Source organism: Cheilinus undulatus, linkage group 5 (assembly GCF_018320785.1).
Source record: "Cheilinus undulatus linkage group 5, ASM1832078v1, whole genome shotgun sequence".
Lineage (NCBI taxonomy): Eukaryota > Metazoa > Chordata > Actinopteri > Labriformes > Labridae > Cheilinus > Cheilinus undulatus.
The window spans coordinates 20,901,613-20,928,284 of NC_054869.1; the positions used below are offsets into that span (position 1 = coordinate 20,901,613).

The 26,672-nt window shown below is 38.9% G+C and overlaps 1 protein-coding gene across 1 annotated transcript; it reads right to left on the reverse strand.

Annotated features, from left to right (window-relative positions):
- Positions 1-423: 423 nt before the first annotated feature.
- Positions 424-25,504, reverse strand: LOC121509566 (versican core protein-like). The gene is made up of 10 exons (XM_041787019.1): positions 25,328-25,504; positions 23,919-23,982; positions 21,093-21,476; positions 19,892-20,066; positions 19,636-19,763; positions 15,814-16,107; positions 9,235-10,500; positions 889-1,110; positions 689-765; positions 424-516 (listed from the first exon to the last, which is right to left on the reverse strand). The coding sequence occupies exons 2-10, from the start codon at positions 23,980-23,982 to the stop codon at positions 424-426; spliced, it is 2,703 nt and encodes a 900-aa protein (XP_041642953.1). The 5' UTR covers positions 25,328-25,504.
- Between the last annotated feature and the right edge of the window lie 1,168 nt (positions 25,505-26,672).

Consider the following 26,672-nt stretch of genomic DNA (forward strand, 5'->3'; position numbering starts at 1 on the left):
TGCTGGCCTCATCAAAAGCTGGGGTTGTCTTTGTTTTGTCTGTTGATTCGGGAGCAGCAGAACCACTAGATACTGATGGAACAGTGCTAAAGGCAAATTCTTTTGGGGATTGGGTCTCTTTCCTTCCTTCCATATACAGAGTGGAGCTCTGTGAGTCACTAGTTGTTACTTTTGGTGTTTTCCCATCCCTGTCATCAGACGAGTGAGTATACACTGTCTGTAACATAGACAGAGTGCTGTCTTCACCAGCTGGAGTGGCAGATGTGCTCTTTGTTTCCCCTGTAGTTTCAGCTTCATCTCTGGCTGTGTAAAGTTTAGTTGAAGAAGTAACAGTGGATTGGTCTTCTGCCAGCTCTTTCTGAGTCACTTCTGACTCACTTTTTACATCAGTGGGAGTACTCCCTGACTCGTTTTCTTCATCTCCTATTGTTGTGGGGATGACAGAAGTAGCACTCCCAGGTTTTGTTGTTTGGGTTTCTTTGGGAGCTTTAGTAACCTGTGGCTCTGCTGGTGTAACTGTAGGAACAAATTTAGTAAAGGTAGCTGTAGTATCACTCGTCTCCTCTATGACATCGGTGGCAGGAGGACTGGTTTCAGCAGTTTTTGATGGAGCTGTGTCTTTTACTGTTGAAGCCGATACAGAGGTTATTTCTCTCTGTGTTGGGCTCTCTGTAGTTAACTCATCTACCTCTGGGATTACATGAGACGGTGTTGAAGTAACAATCAGGATTATATCTGGGTCGTATTTATCAACATCTGGGATCTCTGTGGAGGTCAGCGTTGATTCAGAGGAGCTATCAAAAGGTAGACTGGTTAAACTGTAATCAAAGATCGTTGTTATCTCATTACTTGCTCCCAAAGTTGTCACATTGATCAGATTCTCAGTACCTTTGGCCTCCTTTCCTTCTTGGCTCTTTGGCTCCAATGCTACCTCCTGTTTACCACTCATAACGTTAACAGTTGGAGTGACTGTTGCAGCAAGTTGGGACTGAATGTCTGGGTCTCTACTCTGCAGGATGAGCTCACCATCAGCAATGGATGGAGTTGAAATATCAGGGACAACTGGAATGGGCGAAGACTGAGAATCTTTTGGCTGTAGACGCTGGTCAACTGAAAAGAAAATCCAAAGAAAATAAAGACACAATGTAATTGGACTGTAGAACAATAAACAGTTTCAACATAACTTACTAATGAGAATCATTAATAGGAAAATTCATGAGGCTATTTAAAAGCGTGACAGAATTGCTTAATGAGCTTTATTAGAACTCTAAGTTATAGACTTATTTTTAAATCTAAAAAATTGTAAACAAAGTCCTACGTTCTAGTGGCCGGAATGTTAAAAAAATATATTATGATACTGGAGGATTTAGAGTTCTTCTTTCCTAAAAAATTAAACAAAAGTCAAAAACAGAAAACTGAATTACTGTTTGCTTTATGAGTATGTTACACCTATGCTAACATGCCACTAGGTGTGATTTTTCTCAACTTTTGTTTATTTGATGCTGTCCCAGACCATATCCCTTAATATACAGGATAGGAAATGCAGACACCATATAGCATTATAAAAGCCCAAAAAATATAATAACAATATTCAAAATATTAAACTGGATAAACTCCTTTCAAAGTATGACTGTTATATTGTGTTGAGATTTTAACATGCAAGTGCTCCTGTTGGCAGATTCACTCCCTGCATCATGTTTTACAAGTCTTCAGACTGATTTACAATATTAGCAGCTGTTCACATTTAATTTGAAGTCAAACAGAAGGAAATGCTTTTATTTCTTTTTAAAATATGATATAAATTTTATCAGCGTCAACCTGCCTTGGCGGTACAAATGTATTTTATTTAATCATACTAAATAATCTTTTGAATGTGTCAAAATCTCTGTACAAGTAAGCCATAACCTCTATAAAACAGACACCATAAGTTACAATCCACAACTCAGCTAAAAAGTATTAAAACTATTATGCAAGTGCTCTACTAACTAACCTAATGCAGTAGATACAAAATTTTGATCAGGTGTTCATCAGATCAGAAAAAAATTAAAAACCACCAATCATGACAGTAAGCACCAAGTACCTAATACAAATGCTCCAAACAAAAGGCCTTTATCCATCTAACTAATGTGGCTATAATCTCAGCAACAAACTTTTTTTTTAAAGTCCTTGTTAATAACAACAAGCAAACAGGAGAAAAGGGTATATGAGCAACTGTCATTTGTTGGTATAATACCCCCCCAGTCTCCTCTGTCTTTCCCACAAACGGTGATTCCTGCTCTACAGAAACACATCTGTTTAAAACACAGTCCAAGCATGGGAACTTAAGCAATGAACCCACCTGACTGACCCATGAAGTCCAATATTACTTTTCTCATGTAGTCTGGACATCTGGACAACAACATTAATTTTCTCTCTCTCACTCTCTACCTCTCACCCTTTTTCTCTTGGACTCTTTAAGAAGGCGTTAAGGTTGTATCCTTTTCAAAGTGGTTGAAGTTCCTTACGTCATATCAAGTACCAATTCCAAAAGCAGATCAATCCCAATCCAAACCCCTCTCAGAATTCCAAAAGTGACAGCATGGCAGAACCTAATATCAAAAGTGAATTCAAGAACTGCTGAACTACCTCCACCTTTCCACTGCCAATACAGATGCTTATGTTAATATTAGAATAGTTTATCATTTTATAATAATACCACACACACTCTTACCATTATTACCAGCATGAATGACCTACCGCTGGAAACCCACATTATGTCAATGCTATCAATATCAGTCTCACATCTATTATCATGATTACAAATACTTATAAGAATCAATAAATTTAAGCTTAATATCGATTATCATTATTATAATTGTTCAAATTAATGTAAGAGTTCCTCAACTTCAACAACTATAATTACTGCTATCATTCCTCTCCATTTCATTATCATAGCTGTTTATGCTAATATTATAATTATATTGTAATTAATATTAAAAAAGACTGATTAACTCATTCAGAAACACGACAGAATAATTCTGCTAACTATAAAACACCAGTTAATGTCCATCCCGTTTACATAAACTTAACACAAAAAGTAAGGTAATTTGTGTTTGGTGGATTATTTCTTTGTTGTTTTTGTTTATTTCCCTTCAAAATGATGCCCCATTTGTAAGGAACATGCATTTGAGGGATGAGCAGCAGAGCTGATTATGTGGGTTGCACCCATGAAAAAATGTACCAAATCTCTGTCATCATTGGAGGTGATCTCAGTGCAAAGAAATAAAGAGATTCTGCAACCAGTGGCAGTCCCATATCTCCCCAGTCTGAACTCTGTCCTCAAGGATGACAACGCTCACTCCCACAGAGAGGGGTTATCAGAGACTACCTCCAGGATTTGGGAGTGGAAAGGATGGAATGGCTTACAAGCAGTACTGACCTTTACCCCCATTAAACACTTATGGAATCAGCTTCGGCATGCTGTTTGTACCAGTGCAAAAAAAAAGAATATCACTGGCTGACCTGTTACAAATGCTGGTTGAGGAAGGGGATGCCATCCCACAGCAGTGTGTGACCAGGCTGGTGACCAGCATGAGGAGGAGGTGCCAGGTCATTATGGATGTGTATGGTTCTTTCACATGCTACAGAGGCTCCTGTTTGTTTGTAAATGAATCCATTATTAAATTGTCAGTATGTCTTGTTTCCTCAGATTTCAATCATTCAATCCACCAAACACCAAACAAGAGTCAATGGCAGAATAAGCTGTTTGGCATCGGCAAAGAACATTTGGGGATTTTTTTCATGGTCGCAACCCACATACAGCTTTGCTGCTCATCCCATAAATGCATGTTCCTTATAAATGTGGCACCATTTAAAAGGGAAATAAACAGCATTGTCACAAAGAAATAATCTACCAAACATAAATTTCCTTATTTTTTTAGCTAAATTTGTATAATAAGGGAAATTTTAGAGTAGACAATTAAATAAGCATGCTAACTGTTTCCTACTTTTCTGGTCAAATAATTTAGTGCAAGGAACTAATAACCTTTGCTGTACAGATTGGAATACACAGATCTTTTCACTGTAGTGTAACTGATTCTGTTAATTGCTTTTAGATATTGTTATTATTATTTTAGGTTAAACATGTTGCAGAGACACTCTGTTAACAATGTGTTTAATCATGTTCAATTATTCAGCAGCACATGGCACAGATTTTGTTATATAATCCTTATATATTGATTTCACCATGAAGTCAGGCTGTACATTTCTGTCTGTTTCAACATATTTTCCACAAAGTTAACCCACAAACTGGGAGGGCAGTATGACACCTGGTGTCTCAGCTGAGCCACATCGCATGGTAAAGCAGTAAAATTTGCTTTAATCACTGGCTTAAGTCAGGCCTCCAACAGTCCTCATAGAGAGGGGAGACTGTTTTCAATGACATCATGTTTTTGGTGTTGTCCAGTCTGTGCTGAAGACAGGAATCTGTGCTTACTTGGGTAGTCTGCCAACATTTTTTTTTCTTTTTTTTTTTGGTTTGTTTTTTTTACAGCCAAGCTACTGGTCAGTAAGTCAGTATATGCATGAACACAAGAAGAGGAAAATTCCAATGGATATTGAGTTGTATTATAAATACATGCAAAGCAGAACAAAATGTGGATTGTACATGCCTCTCGGGATGCAAATTCTCTTACTGCAAACTACAGAATGTGCACTCGTGACACTACAGAACATATCATGTAATGATGCTTATAAACACACCTGCAGTAAGTGTTGATCTAGAATAGCCAGAATTTACTACAATCAAGAGGCCAACCACACTGGAAAAACTGCCAAATGACTAATTCACTACCTTGCATCTTTCCAATTCACCAGATCCCTTTACTCCATCATGAGCCTTTTTTTCAGTGACAAGTTCTGAGCAACCATGGTGGTGTTTGCAGCTCAGATGGAGAGAAAAGTGAAGGCGTAAAAAATGATGCAGCTGCCGTTTAATTTCCCAGACCCCTTCACTCCATCATGAGCCTTTTTTTTAGTGACAAGTTATGAGAAATGATGGCAGTGTTTTTCAGCTGAGATGGAGAGCAAAGTGAAAGAGTAAGAAAAAAATGATGCAGCTGCTGTTTGCATATGACATCATGTGCTGTTGGCCTTTAAGTAATGACCCGAATATGTGTTTTAATTTTCTCACGTTGCTGTGATCACAATTGTGTTTTGTCGACTTTGATATTACTTGAATAAGAGCATGTTTGCCATTCCTGCGCCATGTCTTCTTAGCATCAAAAAACTAATGTCAACACAATGTAGAATTCACAGCAATAAACTGTCTCCCTCAGTAATAACCACTGATTTAAAGTATTTGGTAGAAAATTGTGATTGTGTATTCAATATCAAAAATAAAAGTATAATGCAGTGTCCAACTACTTGTACTTTGTGCTTTACAATGGGTTTTAAAAAATGTGACTTACATATTCTATCTATAATATGATCTTGTCAACAGTCTCACTACAGCCATCTGCTTATGTCTTTCATTCCCTCTCTCAAGCCTGTCTTTTCTCTTTTGTCGTTGTTAAAATGATTATAAGGACACCTGCTTGGCTGAACTGACTGACAAGACCCACGGCGAAGCAGACTTTCAGCATTAGTCCACATGGAGAACACACAAACAGATGCCAGAGGGAACAGGAAAAAGAACACTTCAGTGTGGAGCAACTTGAAAGTGATTAACTACCAGTATCAGGGTATATGCAGAAAATCGACATTAAATTGAATACTTTAAAGAACTTTTCAAGACCCTCTTCATAAATTTTAAGACTATCACATCTTCTAACCTGTTACATGAAGAACACAGCGATGTATATTTTCTGTGCTGACAGTAAGTCAAAAATGTGTCAACAAAGAGAATAAATTATTATTATTATCATTTATTATAGTATGCAAATAAGGGTACCAGAGATGCACACAAGTCATTTTTTGCAAGTCCAAGTCAAGTCTCAAGTCTTTGAGAGGCAAGTCCAAGTCAAGTCTCAAGTCTATTGTCACGAGTCCAAGTCAAGTCTCAAGTTTCCGATGGTTGTAATGAGCGTTCTGTGATCTGCTTCTGACGTCCAGTCTGCATAGACCACTGCATTGTTCTTAAGAATTTTAATTCTGTACTGTATTATTACCATCAGTAGGGTGGGGTATTGTCTGTGTCCGGCTCGCCATGGTGTGCGCATGTGTACACTTACATATGAACAGGGCTTGACATTAACTTTTTTTTCACACCAGCTACTGTGACTAATGGCTACTAGCCACTCAGTGTTTCCACTAGCTACAGTTCTGTTGTTGGGAATGTAATTGCTATATATACAGTGCTTAACGAATTTATTAGACCACCACACAAAGTAAGGTTTATGCCACAGCTGCCCTAAATTAACAGCATTGGTAACTACCAAAATCATTTTTTATGTTTCTGCAATGAGTGATACACCGATATATAGAAGCTCTTTAACCAAAATGATATTTTTAATTCTAAAATGTAATTATTATTGTTACCCATGAATTTTCAAATTTACTGATTTACAAAAAAATGGAAAACCAGTAAAGCACATTATTATTTCTTGATTAATATGTCAAATTATAGTTATTTACTTGCATTCCTGAACAGAAAAATGAGTTTTAGTGGTTGAATGTTATTGCTTGATTAATTTCTGACTTCTCAGAGAAGCCCAGTGAGCCAGCTCAAATTTGGGTATAAAAAGGTGAATTCAGTTTGAATTTCCTTATTCCTGTTCCAAATGGTAAAACGTGGAGAGCTCACTGAAAATTAAAGAGTCCGCATTAAAGCACTTCATGATGCAGCTGTGGCATAAACCTTACTTTGGGTGGTGGTCTAATAAATTTGTTAAGCACTGTATGTACCTCTGCTATAAGATGAAACACATGCTCTTTCTTTTTTTCCCTAATCAACATGATCAATACCAGCTCTCTTCTTAATAAAGCTCTTCTCTGTGTACATATGAGACACTACAGAGACATGAGTCATACTTCACTGATCCAGACAGACACTGAGACATTGGAGATTAAATGTTCTTGTTATTTGTCAGATATATTTCTTTAATGGTAGTAATTTTATACTAACACAAAAACCCTAACTGTTAATGAACTGTTTATTCTGAAATAAAATAAAAACTCAATGAGCATTTCTAATTGTCACTCAGACAGATCTTCAACAGAGTATGCTGAGTATTTCTCCTTTCATTCTCCTTAAGAAACTTCTGTCATCATTTATGGTGTGTATTTCTTTTATGTGGGTAAAATCAAGCTAAATTTTACTTTATTCAGCTAAAATCTCCTGGACTCCTTAGTTACTCATTTATCTGTTACAGCCTCTTATCCATCTGTCTCTGTTTCTCGCTGCCTCCATGAACTGTATTTAAAGTTTTAAAGGGGACATATTATGCAAAAATAACTTTTTCAGGCTTTTCTAACACAAATATGAGTCCCTGGCCTGTCCACTATCCCCTCAAGTACCAGAAAAATCCATTCTCTCTCCCCCTCTCTTTCTCTAGCTTTCAGAAAATGTGTGCTGAAACAAGCCATTCTTAGTTTTTACATCTAGTGACCTCACCAGGGGCCTAAGCACCTGCCCCCAGGGTTTTGGTTGGTCCTCCCCCACTTGGAGGAAAGTTCTGCCCTCCTCTACTGATCCTCTCAACTACCAGCTGAGATGCTGGATAGCTCAGTGAGTTACCCTGCTGACTTTGGTCTTGGAGATTGATGGCTTGAATCCCAGTCCAAACTTTGGGAAAACAAGTGTCTGTAATATCACAAGTGCTGCATCCATTTCCTGAGAGGGTGAGGTCAGGGGTGGAGGCAGACAGCAAATTACCATTTAAAGCCAGAGACACAGAAACAGCTCGTTCTGAGAAGGGCTGAAACAGAGGGGTTTTTAGACATTCAAAAATCCAATACTGGAGTGTTTTTTCAGCAATAAACTTCAGAGGCATGTTTTGGGGACCTCTGAGAACAATATAAACTTGTCTTAAAATGGTAAAATATGGCACCTTTAATGTTCCTATCGTCTTTTATGTCCATTCATTATCAATAATTGACAATGCAGAGATTCTAACATTAATTTGTTCTCTATAAACATATGATATTAAGGGATTATTAACCAAATATTATTTCAACATTGCGCACACCCATGGCTCGCGCAGGCGACACAGAGACACAGACAGCTAGAGCGCACACACAAACACGCTGATCCTCCGTGGTCAGAGAGGAACTTTCATGCAGGAGAAAAAAGTTTAGGTATTCTGAAACTTTTGTCCTCAACAGACTGAAGCCTGAAGTCTGCACTACCAACATTATAGCGTGTGTTTCAGAGTAGGTGTGTGCGTAAACGTCGTGTTTGTGTGTGGTTGTTATGCAGAGTCCCAAATCACGAGTCTGAGTCGAGTCTTGAGTCTTTTGCGCACAAGTCCAAGTCAAGTCTCAAGTCATTGATGTGTGCGACTTAAGTGCGACTCGAGTCCAAGTTTTGGACTCGAGTCCCCATTTCTAAAGGGTACATTTTCAGACTAGATGGTGAGAAAAAAAGACCCTGATACCATAAGGTAACTGACAATGGAAGTTCTTATTTTTCACTTAAGCCACCTAGAAGTAGCTGTATCACTATCTAGAAGTATCTATTCAGAAGTTTTGCACTGCAGGTAAAGCTAAAAAGTAGACCAGCATACCATATATTTAGGCTTTAGGAACAAAAATACAAAGTATAAATGCCCATTTTGGATACAAATGATACTCTTAGATTTTGATTTCAAAGCATTCTAAAGCCTACAACCTCTTTAGATTGAAATCAAAATAAAAAACAACAAAATGTAAGACATTATAGTCTTGCGTTCAAGACTTTTTAAAAGTCTTAATTACTGATTAACCAACTTTAAATACTTTAAGACCCCACATAATACCTATACATACAAGAACTAGCACAATGTAATGGTTTGTATATTCTCAAAACATACCACTAAATATCTGTATTTATATAGGCTTGTCTAATACTACAATATTAACATTAACCAAACAATAACAATGCTTGTAAGAGATTTATCTATTTCAGGATTACCTACACAGTTGTCATGACATCTTTATCTTTAATTTAGTATTATGATCCCCAAATAAATAGTGATGGATTTTTATAATTACACAGTCTATTTTTGTATGACAATTCTGTGTATTGCCTAAAGGTCTTATGTGTTGTTTGAATCTTACCTGATACATTCTGCACTGGCATGACAGTGGCCGAACGTTGACTCGGGCCCACTGCTCCTGGAGCCGTTGTCTTGTCAGTCCCAGATGTAACCTTAGGTGCAGATGTAAAAAACTCAGTGCCAATCTCTGCTGTAGTGGCCTCCTCTGTAAGGTTGTCACTACCATGCTCTGGCAGGTGAGTGCTGGACTCATCAAAGATGTGTACACTTGTTGATAATGTCACATCCTCCGCTGAGGTTCCACTGTCAATCAGTAGGGTGGTGACTGTTGAAGATACAGCTGATGTCTGAACAGCCTCCATGTGTGGTGTGTTTGTTGATTCTGTTGTGGCACTCTCTGGTGGTTCTGTGGTGGTTGTTGCTTCTGCTGTGGTACTCTCTGGTGGTTCTGTGGTTGTAATCTCCATCTCACTGCCAGGCCGGGTGTTGCACATAAAGGTAGTGTCAGTGGGGAGTGCTGTTGAGTCAATAAACTCAGTGCTCTCAGAGGGGCCGGGTAAGAGGACCTGCTGAGATGGCCAAGAAGGTGGCAATGCTTCTACACCATAATCAATGTCAATCTCATCAATGTCATGACCATAGTCAGGGAATGTTGTTGAATGAGGCTCGGTGGTAGTGGATGTTGATTCTGAGGGACTTAGCTCTTCCACGCTAGACAGTTCAGTTGACTCTGTTGGTGTGTCAGTGATGTCAGAGGCCATCGCTGTGGTAATCACAGTATCCAAAATAGTTTCTTCCGTCTTCCCTTCCGCAAACATTGGCTCTGTAATTACAGACTCATCTGGTTTGGGGATATCAGGTTGGATTGTGTTAATCTCAATTACAGAGTGATCATCTGGCTCCTCCACAGGCTTGGATACAGATTCTGTGGTATCAGGGCTTTCTGTTGTGCTTTGGGATTCTGTGAATGTGTCACCCCGATGGGGAACAAATTCCTCATCAGTTACATTTTCACTTAAAAAGTCATCAATATCCAAGTCTGGTGCAGCTGTGACATCATCCTCATGTTCTTCTTTGATGGTTGGTGCAACTGTGGTGATCAACTCTTCTTCTTTGCCTGCTGGAGTGGGGCGTGGTGGAGCCATACTAGTTGAGAACATGGATGGAACTGGAGACTCTTCTGCCTTGGATACTGTTTCAGATGTTGGACTTTGTGTAGTGGTGCTGCTCTCCAATAATGGGACAGAGGTTGTGGAGCTGATGGTGGTGGTGGTCTCTACCACAGACACATCAATGTAGGAAGTCTGGTTGAACACCAATGCCCTTCCTAGAATAAACACATAAGCACTTGAATCAGTATAAATGTCTGAAGCTGGTCTTTTAAATGGTACCTGAACATCATCTGCCATATGACATTCCAGCTGGTGAATTCTAGCTGTACTGTATTGTAGTGCAGCTGAGCAATACAGTACAGCTAGAATTCACCATCATTACTCTGTAAAAATATAGGCATCCAGCCAAAAAGGTGCCACATTTTAAACAGAGATACAACAGATAAAGTCTCTTTTTCTACTCTAGCCTAAATTAGATTTTTAAAACCTATGACATGTGAATCAAGCATATAAGATTATCACCAAAAGATCGCTTCAATCAGGGCCATTTTATCAAGAAACACACATGATTTGTGGCTATAAATATTTCTTATCAGCAGTTATTAATTAGCACTTATCGTGTCATTTATGTTTGGCATTGTGGCTATTCTGGGACCCCTCTGCCCTTCCATGACCCTACATGGAAGCAGGAACAGCACATGTTTCTGCTATTCCTATGCCGATAAGGAAAGCATAAGCAGGGAGAGAAGCAGCTAAAACCCCCAGAGAAAAGCAGGCATCAATGACAACAGAGTGACATTGATTAAGTCAGAAGCAGAAAGAAAGAGGAGCTCGGGTGGAGGAGGGTTGCAAAAGCAGTTTGCAGAGAGAGTAGCAGAGCATAACCAAGCTAGAGCAAATCAGCTGGCCGTCAGCTGATGAGGCCTTGCAAGAGATTAGCTGATCTCAGTTGAGGCAGTGCTTGACTCTGTGGCCTGCCTGAACTGAGCTGGATTAGAAAAAAACTTTGAAGCTTGCAAAGCAGGCTGTTTGTGGGATAAATTCCATTGAGTCGAAGCTAAAATAAAGTCCTATAGTTCAAAATTTTCTGTTAACCTTACTGTGAGGGACTTCCTTCCTAAAGTCTTCATGTTGTCAAGCAGCTGCACTACGGTTAATACAGGGAATGTTTAGAAATACAGAGTAAAACCATTGGTATTATTGAACCAAGTTTTATTCTACACAGAATATGAAGTATGTTGGGTTATCTTTTGGCAAATATTTGCATGTTTTTTTTGTTTTTTTTTTTAAATTTATACCACGTAAAAGAAGATGTTGAAGCAGAATCAGGGATGCTCGACACTATTGCTATGATATCGGTATCAGCAGATATTAGCTTTAAAAGTTCAGATAAGATCAGGGTACTAGAATTGGTGCCGGCTAAGAGGAGTTTGTAAATACTGGCATATTGGATACCTGAATTCCAAAAAATTCAATATTTTGCATCCCTAGGGAAAACATTTTAGCAATGTCTAATGACAAGTGAGGTCATTTTCAGACTTTTATCAGTATCTGATGAAACACAAAGTTCACATTCTGCTTTTCTAAACATCTCCTGATTTTCTTGAAAGGATTCACCTGCCTAACACAGACAAATTAAACCGCTTATAAACTTTAAGGAACCTTGTGTGTGTTTTCAGAGTTGCCCTGACAACCTCTTGTGCTGCCTCTCCTCAAACAGTTCTTTGGAGTGTTTACGTCTCATTTGTCCGGAGCAGAAGTCCCTGATTTTAACCTGTTATATAGTATAGACTGCTGGTGAGCTTTAAATTCTCATTGAATGAGTTTTTTCTAATGCTTGGTTGATGAGCAAAATCCCTAAACCCCATTAGGTTTCTCTTAAATATGCCATTACCCCATGCCCCTTTGTCCTCCCATGATCTCTGGTTTACTCACACCCATAAAAAGCAGCATTACAGCTTCAGAAAGCTTTCCGCATTGATGCAGCCACTATTCAAAGCCAGCTGTTGACCATTATATACTAGCCCTTTTTCTTGAAACTATCTCCGATGTAAGGTGTGACACATGTTTTTCCCTTAAAAGAAAAGTAGGGCCTGTTCTGAGAGGGCGTGTATTATTTCACTGATGGATGTGAGCTGCTGCTGTCACTGAGACTGTTGTTTCCTTCAGACCAGCCCAGAGACCAGGGAATAATTATTTCCCCTTTTCCTCCAGCACCAACCTTCTCTTGACCCATCTTACTGTCTTACTGACAGGTTTTGATTTATTTTGTTTTTGAGATATTAATAAGAGAGGAAAAAACCTGAAATGATGGATTGTATCCCAGCAAACAAGGGCACTTGAAAGGCACTTAGACGGGGGTGTTAATACAACAGGACTGAGAGAGCTGACATGGAATATACAGAGCAGGAGGTGAGGGTGGCCTGTTTGTGTGGCCTCTGAACTCCATGTGGACTTATCACTGCAAGATTTGGCATAGCTCAGGGGCAGTAAACTGCCAGTCAGGGTCTGGCTTATCTGGTCAACCCCTCATTTGTAAAGATGGAAAGGCCAGGTCAGGGGTCACCAAGGATGACTGAATTTAGAAGTCCAGCAGTAGCTTTGTCCATTATCCAAATGTCTGCTCTGATAAGTACAAGTGAGAATGACAGAGGACAAACTCTGACAGCGGAAATTAGATGAGAAAGGAAAAAGGGAGTTAGATAGTGAAACTAAAAAGGCTGACAGGTGTTGTATTAGTTACATTTGATGGTTTATAAATTACATCTGGCAACTGTGTTAAGGTTTTGCCCAAGGGACACTAGCTGTTAGGAACTCTCACATTTTGAGGGACTAAACTAATTTTACTAACTTCCAATGAACCATGAAGTGTCACTATTAACCCCTTAAAGCCTGTTGTATCATATTTAATACATACTTTTATGATACCTCTATCCAATCAATATGATATATGAATACAATCTGATAACTGATAAAATAGCCCTCAAGTGGATTATCAGTTATCAAAAACACCTAATGTAAGCTAATGAGATCATATTTATATATATATATATATTAAATTTTATGGAAATTTAGATTTTTTGGGATTTCATTAGAAAGTGAAATAAACATTTCAGTTCCATAAAATTAAATTTTCTGGCTATAATTTGTGTTTTCAGGCTTTAATGGGTTGATGAAGATCTCAAGCTATGTTTTCCCATCTTCCCAAAATCAGTCATGTAAATGGTTTGAAACTGGATTTTTTTTTTCCATGCAACGCCATATGAATGTCAGATGTCGTTTTGCATCATCTAGCATCAGATTCTCACTGTGCAGATTTCAATATTCAAGATTTAGTTGTCTGTCCTGTAATTTTCAGTTTTCCTGTTAAAAAGTAGACTGAGACATCGAATACTTTTTGATTAAATGTGGAGAAAGAAAGTTTGGTGTCTTGTATGGAAGAGCCAGATAGTTTTGTATCTGTGTCATGTAAATAAGCGTATAACTAGGGTTGCATTATATTATCTGCACGATATTTGTATCGGCAGATATTATCTTCAAAAGTTGATTATCTGTATCAGTAGATGTTAAAGATTTCTGCCATTATTACAACTGATATATCAGCTGCAAATTTCAACCAATATTGGCTGTAAATACCGGCAATACGTACAAATACATCAGGGGAATTTAACCTCCTTAGACCCTGCGTGTATATGAGATTGTATTTTGGCTTCCCTTCAACAAGGTGATAATTTCTGCAATTAGTTTTTATGGAAATAAATGTAAAATAAATCAAATAAATTTTGTAATGTATTGGTAATTTGGGGGATTTTTTTGGGGGGGGTCTTTGGCTTCCATCATTTTCATGATAAATTTTGGGGGATTTGATAAGAAATTTTGGGGGGGGGTTGAAATTTTCAGGATTTTACTTTTTAATTGAAATGGGCTTTATGGCAAAGTTCAACTGAAAAAGGGGAATAATTTTTAGAAATTTTTAAAGATTTTTTGTAAGATATTCTAAAAATCTGTACCCATAAATATTAGTTTTTTCTTTGAACTTTCAGGAGAGAAGAGTTTTGCAAGGAAAATATCCACGAAATTCAGAACTTTTAGTAGGAATAAAGCTCTAAAACCTATCCAGTTTTGAATTTTCTGCAGAAACAGGGAATTTAGGAGACATACTGACATTATTGGTAAAAACACATCCCTGTTCAAAGACAAGACTTTGCTTTTAAACTTATCAGGTCCTTCTGATCCTGAATAAATAATAAACTAAAAATGCATTCTAAACAAAGCTCGGGAGGTCAAAGCAGGATCAACATACAGTACATATGCTAGCAGAAACCTTCTCCTTTGTTCATCCTTATTCCTTCAACTTAAAGTGTATTCCAAGGACTGATGTCTGTTTCTTTGTTCATCCTTAAAGTAAAAAGTATCTGAATGTCTCAAGTTCTAAGTCAGGACTACACTGATATATCCGAATTTGGATAAATGAACATATCGGAAATCATCAAAAAATTTCGATACCTTGCATAATATAAATAAACTCCTATCCTATCTCCACTGTGTAAAACAAACTAACAAGCTCTCCTGAGTGAAAATGGGGTGAATGAGGTGCACTGGGTTGCATCCCTCGCAGAGGTTAAATGCTGTTAGGACACATAGTGAGTGAAACTGTAGTAGGTTAAAGAAAGACAATTTTTCAGTATTTCCATCAACTTGGCTCAGCAGATCAATATCAAATCTCTAATGACTGTTTAGAATATAATCTAAAAGGAAAAACCTGAACATTTTGAACACCATACAAGTACATAGACTGTTTTAGTTAGTTTCAAATCATCACTGAGGTTGAATAAGGATAAAGCTTAAGGAGCCATGATTAGCCCAGCTGCAAGTAATAAAGAGAAAAAAGTCACAGAGATACTGACAGTTCACAAAGACTCCTGCAAACTATTGCACATTAATCTCCTCATTAGATTAAGACCTGCCATAGCCATTACTTTAAAAGTAAACAGAGTTTACCACTTATTTTCAACTCTCCTTTTGCCACAGAACTGGGTGGGTAACTAAAATGGGAGACAGTGAGGTCAGCTGGACTCTGCAATCTGTTTGACTAGTCTGGCACTTAGCATGTACTGCTCATAAGATAAGTATTCCTCTGCTTTGGTTTCTGCTTTTCATGACTGCAATACATGTTGTTCTTGTCATCAAAATGTGCAATCATACAGCAAGAAAAAACATGAAAAAAGGGAAAGTACAATGGACAAAAGTTGGGACAGGATTTGAACATTCAAAATGCTGCTCTTTTTGAGATGTGGGAGTGTTTATAGCGGAGTGAAGAACCAGTAAATTTAAAGGGTGGAGGAGCAGGGGAGAAACGGTGATGAGATCATAGCTCCTTACAGTAGAGGCCTAGTTTGACAGGGAAGGGTCTGTGCCTTCAATCCCTTTTTGAGACCTTCTAATCCAAAATAAAAACATATGACACTTTGCTCCATGAGACACTGCAAATAAAGTTAATGCTAACAACAAGACTGAAGTGAGTTTACCTTTGAAACAGTATGCTCCAAGCTTCTTAGTTGGTTCTGGGAAGCCGGTCTGGTTTCTGTATCGGTACATAGTCCTGACACCTATCAGGCCCCCGCCACACTGCATTCGGGGTACTGCGACTGGGTATCGTGCACTGCCATCAGAAAGCCAGCCATAGTCGCACCTATCCAGACCAAGCCTCCAAGCAGCATGGAGCTGACCAGGGCTCGCCAGAACAGCCCCCTTCTTCTTACATTCTTCAGCTGCCTCCTCAAAAGTCATCTTACGGGTCACGGGAGCATAGAATACCTCACCTGAAAAACAAAGTGCAAAAAGACTTAACAAAAAGCACAATAATCAATGAGCAGGAAAAACTACTCCCTAAGACTCAAAACAAGTCTTAGCCAATTCTAAAACATTGGCATGAATCTGTGGTAGATCACTGACAGATGGACAATCATTACAAGTTTAAAATATATGCACTGAAAGAAGAGCTAAACAGACAGTCATTTGGTATAATCTCAAGCTTATTTTGACCTTTCAGAAAAGGCCTGGCTAAAAAAAACAGCTGACAAAAGTCACAGCTGTGCAGGGCTAGGACCCAAAACATCTCCCACCGATCATATTTAGGACAACAGTAGTTCATTCATTTTATTATTCTGAGGTGGGATAGCAATGCAGACAATGTGCCTGGCCGGTCAATGAATATGTCTGTTCTACAGGACATAAAGATTTTCCTTCTTTTGAGAGAGCAAGGTTACACCTTCTGTATTTATTATATTATATTATTATTATATTTATTATTATTTTATAAAAAAAAAAAAAAAACTAACAGAAAGGTCACTAGAGTTCACAGTTATGAGCACCTGTCTTTGTAGACAGGGCAAAATGACTGAAAGACTGTGGAAAGAAAAAATCTAATGAAAAGCAAGCAAAATCAAGAATGAGGCTTATGTTTTCAGTCAGTCTGGGTGTAACGTTTTATGTATCCCATGTTTGTTTGATCCCCTGATTAACTATGACATTTAGATGACGAGATACAACCCAGTTCAACAACAGGCATCAGTCAATTTGGAACAGTCTCTCTCAGACATAAAAACCCTTTTATTTACAAGGTCATTTTATTAGAAATGTTTTGTTTTTAAAATGGATTTCTACTGGTATTAAGTTTGTTGTTGTAAATTGTAAATTCCTTTAGAATAAAGGCTAACTGTTCTACCAACATATAAAATATTTTAGATGTCGTTTTTGAAACCATTGTGTCTGGTCTTGACTTGTCTTAAAAAGCTTGTAAAACATCAACCCTGTGGTGCATGGTCAAGCTCTAAGCATGTTTTCTTTTAAGAATAGATGTGCTGCAGCAAAGTCACTTGAATTTTTTAAAAGTTATGGAACCATAAAGACAAAAGAAAAAAAAATCAGAAATCAAAGACATTAGTAATTAATGACTATGGTTGTTGTTTTTCCATCTCCGTGGGACCAAAAAGTTTAAAAAATAATCCTACTGTGACAAAAAAAAAGTCTTAAATCAAGTCACGTTTTTACAGAAAAAAAGTCCTTGTGCTTTTGGGAATTTGAGAGATTATTTCAAAGCATTTCCTGTTTGCAGTGAGTCTGAGGGACACATCACAGCCTCTCTGTGTCTCTTTCTCACTATTCATTCAGGCTCTCTTCTCCAGAGAGTGTCTGCACATACACTATTCAGCATGATGACAGAACAGGCTGACATTGGTTGTCACTGCCCAGTCACAGTGCATTCTGGGATACCAACAATATGGCAGCGGGTTGATCTGCTAGCTGTAGAAATGATCTAAAAATGGATTATAAATGGATAACTCTTAATGTCATCATAATCCTTCCTCTTTCGTGCTTCTCTTTTATTTCCTTGTTTTAGGCCAAATAATATTCTAATAAAGGCTAAAGCCCTGACGTGTCTATTATGGATCAATTCTGAAGAAGCACACATTATCTAAGAAAATGTAATGTGTTTGTTTATTTAAAGCATATCAACTCTTCATGAACAACTCTGGGTAAATATTGTCACTAATTTGCCAGATATTTTAATACTCAAACTGAATCAGTGCAACTTGAGCAACAATCACAATTGTATTACTGTATAGTTTCAGGGCTGTGATCCAAGGATAGAGTAACTAAATAAGGCTAAATGAAGTGAAAATGTGTCAAGAGGGATGTTGATGCTCATAAAACACTTAGTCCATCGGCAATAAAAGCCTGAATAATAAACAGGCAGAAAAAGATTACTGGCTGAGAACTGAGGACTTCCTATGAGCTGTGCCAAAGACACTTAAAACCCCAATTATCGCATTTTTGTTGGCCACTTCTTCATAAACCACAAGGGGTGAGGATGAATTGTGATTCCTGCTTAAGGATGAACTCCCACTAGGAAATCCACATTGTGCCCAAGCACACGCGAACCCCAAAGTCCACTTTGTTTGACTACTGGGAGAGCTCTGTACCATGCTCATGCCGCCCTGGAGCAGTTAGAAGACGTAGGCTTGACATCATATTGTTGCTCATGTATGAGCACAGGCGCTAGTATGCAATGTGGACATGACATAATTGATTCAACTTTTCCTTCCTTAATGGCATCAAAGAGTTCGCATTGGTCCAATGCAGAGGTCAAGTGTTTGGGCAGATGCAAATATTCAAACTCACAAAAACTCTGTGGTCCTTGGGAAATCTACAACTATCTTCTTGATCGTGGGTACTAGAGATGATGAAAAGATGACTTGTGTACAATAGAGCTCAACTATGTGGTTCCAAAAGTAGAACTCTCATTCATTTTCACCATAGGGGATTTCATTATCAGCCATTTCATTGGAAGTATCCAAGTTAAACTTTCCGCAAGCTACCTGAGTGTTAAACAACGGTACATGCTTCTGTACAAGACAAAAGCTCTCAAGATATCACTCTTGTTTGAAGAAAAATGTAAATTATTTGCAATCTCAGCCAAAAATACTAAAATACTCACAATCCTTGAGTGTCACAGCAATGTCTTTAACTGATGGGGTCTCTGGTTACCATGGAAAAGTCTATCGAGCCTTCACAAATGAAGGCTGTCAAGTGTTGATGAGGACAATACATTCAGTATGAAGCAAAATAAGCGCAAATTACTAAATATTGCAACATTATCATTCAAATGTAAACACTACAATGAAAATAAGTGAAGAAAAGAGTTATATAGTTTGAAATCTTTAACAACTATTAACAACACATAAAATGAATCACAATGGATGGGATACGAAGTTCCTTCCTCATAAAGATGTAGACAGTCTCATACCTATGCTTTTTTTTCTCAGTTTTTGATTCCAGTTTTCACTTCAAATCAAATGTTTTTTGTCACAAGTACTCAGGTAGCTAGATAGCATGGTTCATGCATTAAAAAGCATTTTAATAAGGATTTTGCTAATGTCTATCAGGGATTTGAATGGCAAAATTTACTTCCAGAGCCAACGCCGCCAAAACGTGGGTGCTCTCCGTTGAGCTCTATAGAGAAGTGGACTCAAGCTGGTTTGGCCTGGAAATACTGTATAGGCAAGTGGAGGAACAGGGAGGTGGGACAGTCATGATTGAGTACTGTACAGGGCAGCTGGGCTTAGAGTGAGTGTTAAATTTCTTTACTCAAGATCACACATTGTCACCATCACAGCATTCAATTAAACAATTTAGTACAGTTCCGCAATGTTATTAAAATCTGCAAAAAGCAATTTGCTCTGGCACTGTGATATTGTGGAGGTTTCATCGTTTCAGCCAAAGGGTGTGCCTCTAAATGACACCTCATTACTTACAACTAGAAAAGTCTAATTTTGTGGCTGACTTACCATCAAGTTTGTCTACGTAACAGTAAACATCATAAGTGTCCGTGGGTTTCTTGGTCCCATATGACCTAACTCCAGGTTTACTCTTAAGGTTTCCATAACAGCCTTTCCTTGGCCTGGTAATCGGGTATCTAGAGAAACAGAAAAAGAGCAATTCACACATGTAAGTCATAAAAACTAAATCAAAGTCCATTTCAATAATCTTTAGTTGTGTTCAAAAGCAATAACTTCTCTGCAGAGGATTCAAACCAAACCTCACCTCACTGTCTGGTCTGCAATCCAGCCAGCATCACATTGATCAAAACCATCCTCATAGGCTGCTTTCAGCTGCTCATACGTAGCAATAGTTGCTCCGATGTCCTGGCAAGTCTTGATGGCCGTCTGGTAGTCCATAGTGTACCTACTGGTGCTTGCACGGTAGTGAAAAACCACACCTGGACAACAAACAGATAAACTTTATGGGGGGAAAAATGGCCTTCCAAAAAAGAAACATAATAAAGTTTTGTACTGAAACACGAACGCAGTTATCTGGGATTCATCAGTGTAATTTCACTGCTGTAAATTATGGCAGAGCAAATGGCGTATAAAGAACACACCATGACTGACTAATTGGGTCGAACAGCTCCTTTGGAAAGGGTGAACTTTGCAATAAACCCAAAGGATAAACGAAATACTCGATACAGTTCACCACAAATTAACAAGATGACTGCAGATGGTGCCATGGCCTTTAAATCCCCATATTTGTGGACAGTAAACATACGCAAAGATATGATTGATGGCCCTAATTAACATTGCAGATAGTTGGAAAAGAAGTTGTGTGGATTGTAAACTAGAGAAAACCAAAACTATCTCAGCATCCCCCCACTCCACCCATGTTTTCTACATCCCGAAAACATGAGTTATGGCTCCCTTAATACTTCTCAAGTGAAACACCCCCTAAAACCCACCCCCCAAGGAGAGTATAATTTTTGGCTTGGATATTGGCATTATCATATGCATAATTTAGTACTTGTGTACATTTGCTGAGGGATATTGAGGAATACCATCATGAAAAAAAACTTCCGATTGCTCCATTCAGAATTATCCCTGACGTGGTGGCAATCTAGATGAGAGTGATGAATGAGTTTTTGAGCTTGATTTGTTGATTTATTTTTTTGTAAAGAACAAAATCAGTAAGTAATCAATATTCTACATCCAAAGGCAGACTAGGAAAGTAAACTGAAACAAACATTTCAGTACCTGACATGGACAGTGACCTGAAGTCTCATCAGACTCTTTTTGGGAGTGCATAGCCGCTAAAATAAGAACTGAAAACTGTGGTTAGTCTGCATAACTACCACGTAAGAAGAAGGGCGCCCTAGGAGCTCTAGTACTGTTTACATTTCCATCACCACTTGTATAGCATTTCACTATTATTAAGTCATCACAACATCCCACTTCAATCAGAGATTGTCTCTTACCATCGACATCAAGGTTAACTGTATCTTGTGTGTCCTCAATGCCGTACATGACCTCACAGCGATAAGTTCCTGCATCACTGGCACGCAGCTTGACCATTGTTAGTGAGGCATCGCCTACATCCTCGGGGTGACTGGGCACTGATACACGATTCCTGTAGATAGAGCCTATTTTGATAACACCATTTTGTGCCACCAGCACTGTGGATTCCACTCCTCCCTCGATTTTGGTCCATTTGATCCGCAAGTAATCTCCACTGTTAAGGGCTGTTCCATTGGGTCTGATAACTGGTGCTGAGGTTGGGATGATGGAGAAGAAGCAGGGAAGGTTGACCTTCCCCGAGAGGGACCCAGTGACTGGTTTGATTATTGATAATGTGTTAAGGGCTGGAAGACAAAAAGAGCAAGAGTTAAGGGATTTACAGTACATTTTAATCAATTCAACATTGTTTTCCTTTGAAAAGCTATGCCTCCTGTTTACTCTCATTCTCACCAGGGGGAAAGTAACTAATTGCATTTACTAATATTACTGTAATTCAGTTGTTTTTTCATGTACTTTCACTTTTTAAAAACATTTTGAAATCAGTAATTCCACTGTACTTTCCAACTGTACTTTTACTTGAGTACAATAGTCTTGTACTTTTTCCACTTCTGTTGACTACACAGCAGCACATAATCACATCGCATCCCAAAACAGCTGTTGCACACAGCACAAACTAAAGTGTTAAAATCTCAGGGTTAAACCTGAGTTGCTTTTAACTCTGAAAGTGTATTTTCAACTGAGTGAAATAATCTTAAGTGTTATTTGACAGTGTTGATCTACCAGTTTTAGTTAAACTCTGTAAAGAGTCCTTTGATGTGAGCTCTGTCCACTGTGATTTCTAACCGGGTGGATGTGTGGGCAGAGTACAAAGTACTCAGCACTTAAAGTCAATTTTTAATTAAATACTAATGGCACTTTTACTTGAATACAATATAGCCGTGTGCTTTTTCCACCTCTGATTCTAACAGGTGCAACCAAACTGTTTAGTTCATTTACATTGACCAGGTGTGACAACTACACCCTGCCTAATAAAACATAACATGCATCATGGCCTTAAAATGGCTCTTGGAAAGTCAACCCTCATCCTTAAAATGATGGGTGTGGGAGCATATATCACACAGAATGCAGTGTTTGTACAGCATGTTTGTGTGAAGTTAGAGATAATTGGCTAAACTGTGCAGTCATGTTCACATTACTTTACATAAAGCTACTTTTTTCAGCTATGTGCATGTTAGTTTTCTTCCTCAAATGGTCTCTCCTTAACCTGACACGTCAGATGGATGTGTTTCACACATCCATCTGGGAAACTTTCAAAAGAAAATGTTTGAGAAAAGGCAGAGGCTTTGAAAAAAACTTGGGAGTATGATTGGGTGAATGTTCTGTGTGTCACATCTCAACCGGCCAATCAGAGCAACAAAATATGTGACGTAGCAGCTAGCGAGCTGCTTGTGCGCAGCTACCAAGAATAACACAAAACATGGCGACTATAGACATATAAGTACTTGACTTTTGTCGTTTTTGAAAAGAAAACAACTCACTGCTGTTCTTTGTTCTTCTTTCAACAAAGAAATGTCATCAAGTTCTGATAAAACTGGCGCTTTAGCAGCATCCACACTAAGCTCTTCCTCCATAACTGCACCAGCTGCTTGTTTACATCACGACTCTGCTGCGCCTGAAAGTACTGGCCCTCGTCGCTGATTGGCCCTGTCACTTTCTAACCGGGCCCAAGCGGTTCAGATGGGAGCTTTGCAAGATGGATTCGCCAGTGAAAAACAGGGAAACGGGCGTATCCATCTGCCTTGCAAGGTTAGTCTCTCCTTCCTTTGCATCAGAGCATACTGATGCTGAGAGGTAGAAAACACAAAGAGATATAGGTTATGCCTAAAGCATATTTCACCCTAAGGTAACTTCTCTATGCTTTTAATTATCATGAACTACTGGGGAGTGGTATTACATATGACCCAACAATTTGAATATTATGTTGAAGAGGGTTAAGAAAACACTTCTGCTAAACCAGACAGGGTTAACAGTTACTATTTCTGAGTGCGTTACCTCACTTCTATGGGACGATGCCAGACATCAGTCAGAGTGCCAGACACAAATGAATAGTAACAGGCTGAATCACATGTAGCACTTGTGGAGAGGAAGATGATTAACCTTAGTGTTTTTTGTGTTTGTGCATGTCAATGTGGACAGGCGGATTGGGGGGGCAGGGGTTCACAGGCAACAATGTAGGTAATGCTCTGGAAACAGTGGTGGGACAGCCCCAGAGGCATGAGAGTGTGTGCTTTTAACAGAGGGCCTTATTAGGATGAGGGGTGAAACCAGCTGTTGTTTCCTGCCTAATTGAAAGGTGTCCATCCATGCCCATAGACAAGGCCAAGGGACAAGGGCCCAGGAGAGCCAGGGGGGCCAGAGGGGCCTGGGGGGGGTGCAAAGCTAAGTGGGTGACACTGTTACCTTCATCCTTGAGTAAAGTCTTTCAGGTTTCACACAGAGAAGAAGAGAAGGTTCTTATCGTGGTTGGCTACTTTAAGAGCAGAGTGAAGCCACTGACACATCAGTCAGTTTGCTGTAGATAAGCTGTAGAGTACAGACGCCAGTCCGATGAGACTATGTCAAATGACTTAAGTTGGGCTGCAACACTGAGATGGAGTGAAGGATAGGGAGAAAGTGGCCAAGATAAGGGGAGAAAAAGAGGGGAGGATTGGGGAAAGAGGAAGGCAGAAAGGAGGGACTCAGAGGAATAGGGGTTGAGGGACAAGCATTAACTCATTCAAACGTACCTGTTGCAGTTGCAGCTTCACAGAGGCAATATATCCACAGGATATGCTTTATATTTAGAATCATCTGTTGGGGAAAATAAGACAAAAAATAAACCAGATTCTTTATTCATATGCCTTTAGTCTGATAATTTCTTAGTCTTAGATTGAATTAAAGTCTATTCCTGATTGCAAAAATACAATAAATACTGAGAAAATATAAGTGTTCTCTCCAACAAACTGAGACATATAGCAACATTTTTTTTTACAACTTTTAAAACAACAGAAATGATTTTCGATATAGCAAACACTGACCTTGCATATTCAAGCTTTTTCTAAATTCACTTGACTTGTATTAGCTCGCATAATATTTTGAATCGGTCTATATCAGAGCAAAGATCAAAGGGCAAAAAAGTAATTCAGTGACTAAGGCTGAGGTTTTTGGGACAATTGTGGGTGGCAGGGCTGAGATAAAAAGCTTCCTGAGAGATTTTAGACAGGCAGCAGCAGTGAGCCCCCCTGTCCTCATTTCCACCCCACTGTATAAACACAAGTGGTGGGTCGCAGTGGGAGCAAATTGCTCTGCGTAAAACTGGGACAGCTTTGTTATAATGACAATTGGAAACGACAGAAAATATCAACTTTTAAAATATGACAGGGTGGGTATGACTGTGACTTAATGCCAGCACTCCCATAAGTTTATTCCGAGTCAGCGGACCCACCCTAATGGAAACTAATGAAATGAGACTTTACGGAGTCAGTAAGAGAAATAAATCCAGGTCTGACATTTCATCTGCCAATTTTTTGTTTCAAATTTTCTCTGAATTGTTTAAAAAGACCCAGTATGTGCAGCGTGGATGGGCACTCGCAGAAGGATCTCTAGGAAACTGTGAAAAAGAGGGCTATTTTAGCATCACTTCTCGTTCATTTGTGGTCGTTTGCGCGCAGCTCATACTTGTTCACTGATGGCACGAAATTCAATGCGTAAAGCTTATACATATGTTGTCAAAACGAATTTAAAAAGTCTGGCTTTGGAGCTGTTTTTCCATTAAAACACCTGTTGCATTTAGACCCGAAATAAATTGGCACTTTAAAGTTTTGATTACGAGTCCACACTGATAAATGCGCATTTCTAAAACTGTGATATAATCTGAAATCTGCAGCGCTACTTTTAAAACTTTCCTCCTCTCAGTCAGTAGCGGGACAGACCAGGGGTAGGTTATCTAAGGACAACGCGGCATCACTGGGTGCGTTCAGTTGAAGCAGAAGTTAATTTGCACAGCCTGATTTATTTAGTTTTCTTTATTCTGTGTGAGAAAAAATGCCAAACTTTGCAAACAACGACAAAATAACCTCAACAAACTACCAGTAACACGTATTTTTGTGTCGATATCAATTTAAATAAAGACTTAAGGGAAGTTACAAATACTTACGTTTTAAGATGCTTTATTCCATAAAATCATCAAAAATCGTCAGATCTCATTAATTCCAGTTAGTCCCAGTGCGTAACATGCGTGCGTAAAAAGTGCCCAAATAAGTCCACTCCAAAACGGCGCAGCAGCACTTATCTCCCCGGTGTGCCTTCCTCTATTTGATGCTCCAGAGTTGTAGAGTCCCACGCCGAGATGATCCTGGTGCTGAGCAGGACGACACAAACAGCGAAGTGCTGGCAAGCAACAATTTCAATTTTGCCTAACACACACTGTTATTTCGTCAGTGTGAGAGAGGAGGGGCAGGGTGCCCATCCGAAAAGTGAATGAGACACCTTTGGGAGGAGGGAAAAACTTAATTTGGACCTGTGCCTTAGCAGTACATCCTCGTCCAATCAGACGGTCGTGATATCACGTGGGTCCTTTCTGCAGGTAACACATGAGTCAGTTAGATGTGGGTGCAGCCTAACTCCGGTCCACCGAATATCAGGCGTTCGTGGATATCAAAACAATAAAAAAAAGGAAACATATCAATACAATATTCAGTTTTTTAGAGTGTAGTTTTTTTGACTCGCCTGCTACTTTGGCAGCAAATAAAATCACCTGCTTTCCATAATGAAGTCTCCAGTTGATGGGCTGATGCGCACCAGGGTGCGCAATGGAAACAGGGTGGTGCAAAAATGTTTCTGGTTGATTTTGAGTCACAACACTCTGTTTGTTCCTAAGACATATTTGTGTTAATATTGTGGGGGAGTTCCCTTCCTAGACCATTATATGAGTCTTGGGTCTTTTTTCAAGCTAGGCACAGAAGGACATCATGGTTTGGTTTAAGAATAAATTGTTTAAGTTATGCACCAATTTTTTTAGATGTATTTCGAGTTTGTGTTGAATAAAAAGGCATGTGCAGCTTTTAGGAAATGATCATCACTTATTGAAATGTCATATATTTGAAAAGAACCATCATCCTTCAGTGAAGTCAAAGGAAATCACCTAGTAGGGGGCAACTGGGACCTCAGTGCTTGGGGGGGCTGGATCAGTTTATCAGCGCTTTCCTAATAATCACTATGATTGGCTACTGTCAGATAAGGAGGGGGCCAAGTCTTGTGAGCAGAAGTTGTGTCTGTGCGTGTATGTGTGGTGTGTATGTGGCGGAGTGGGTAATCTTCTGTCTGGCAGTGATTATAACTCCCAGCTGTGTGGGATAGGGCGCATCTCTTCCTCCTTGTGTTGACAGGACACCAAGTAACTGAAATATGTGTGACACACTGTACAAAAAGTTTGAGATGCTCAGGTCAACACACTTTAATATGAATCGATACCGTAATGTACCTCAGTGCAGGCAAACACA

Excerpts from the sequence above, each read along its gene's own strand:
- LOC121509566 (XM_041787019.1), bottom strand. The coding sequence starts at position 23,982 with ATGATTCTAAATATAAAGCATATCCTGTGGATATATTGCCTCTGTGAA. Across the intron at positions 16,108-19,635 it reads TTACGTAGACAAACTTGATG|GTGAGGTATTCTATGCTCCC; the intron begins GTAAGTCAGCCA and ends TTTGTTTTTCAG. Across the intron at positions 10,501-15,813 it reads TGGAGCATACTGTTTCAAAG|GAAGGGCATTGGTGTTCAAC; the intron begins GTAAACTCACTT and ends TGTTTATTCTAG.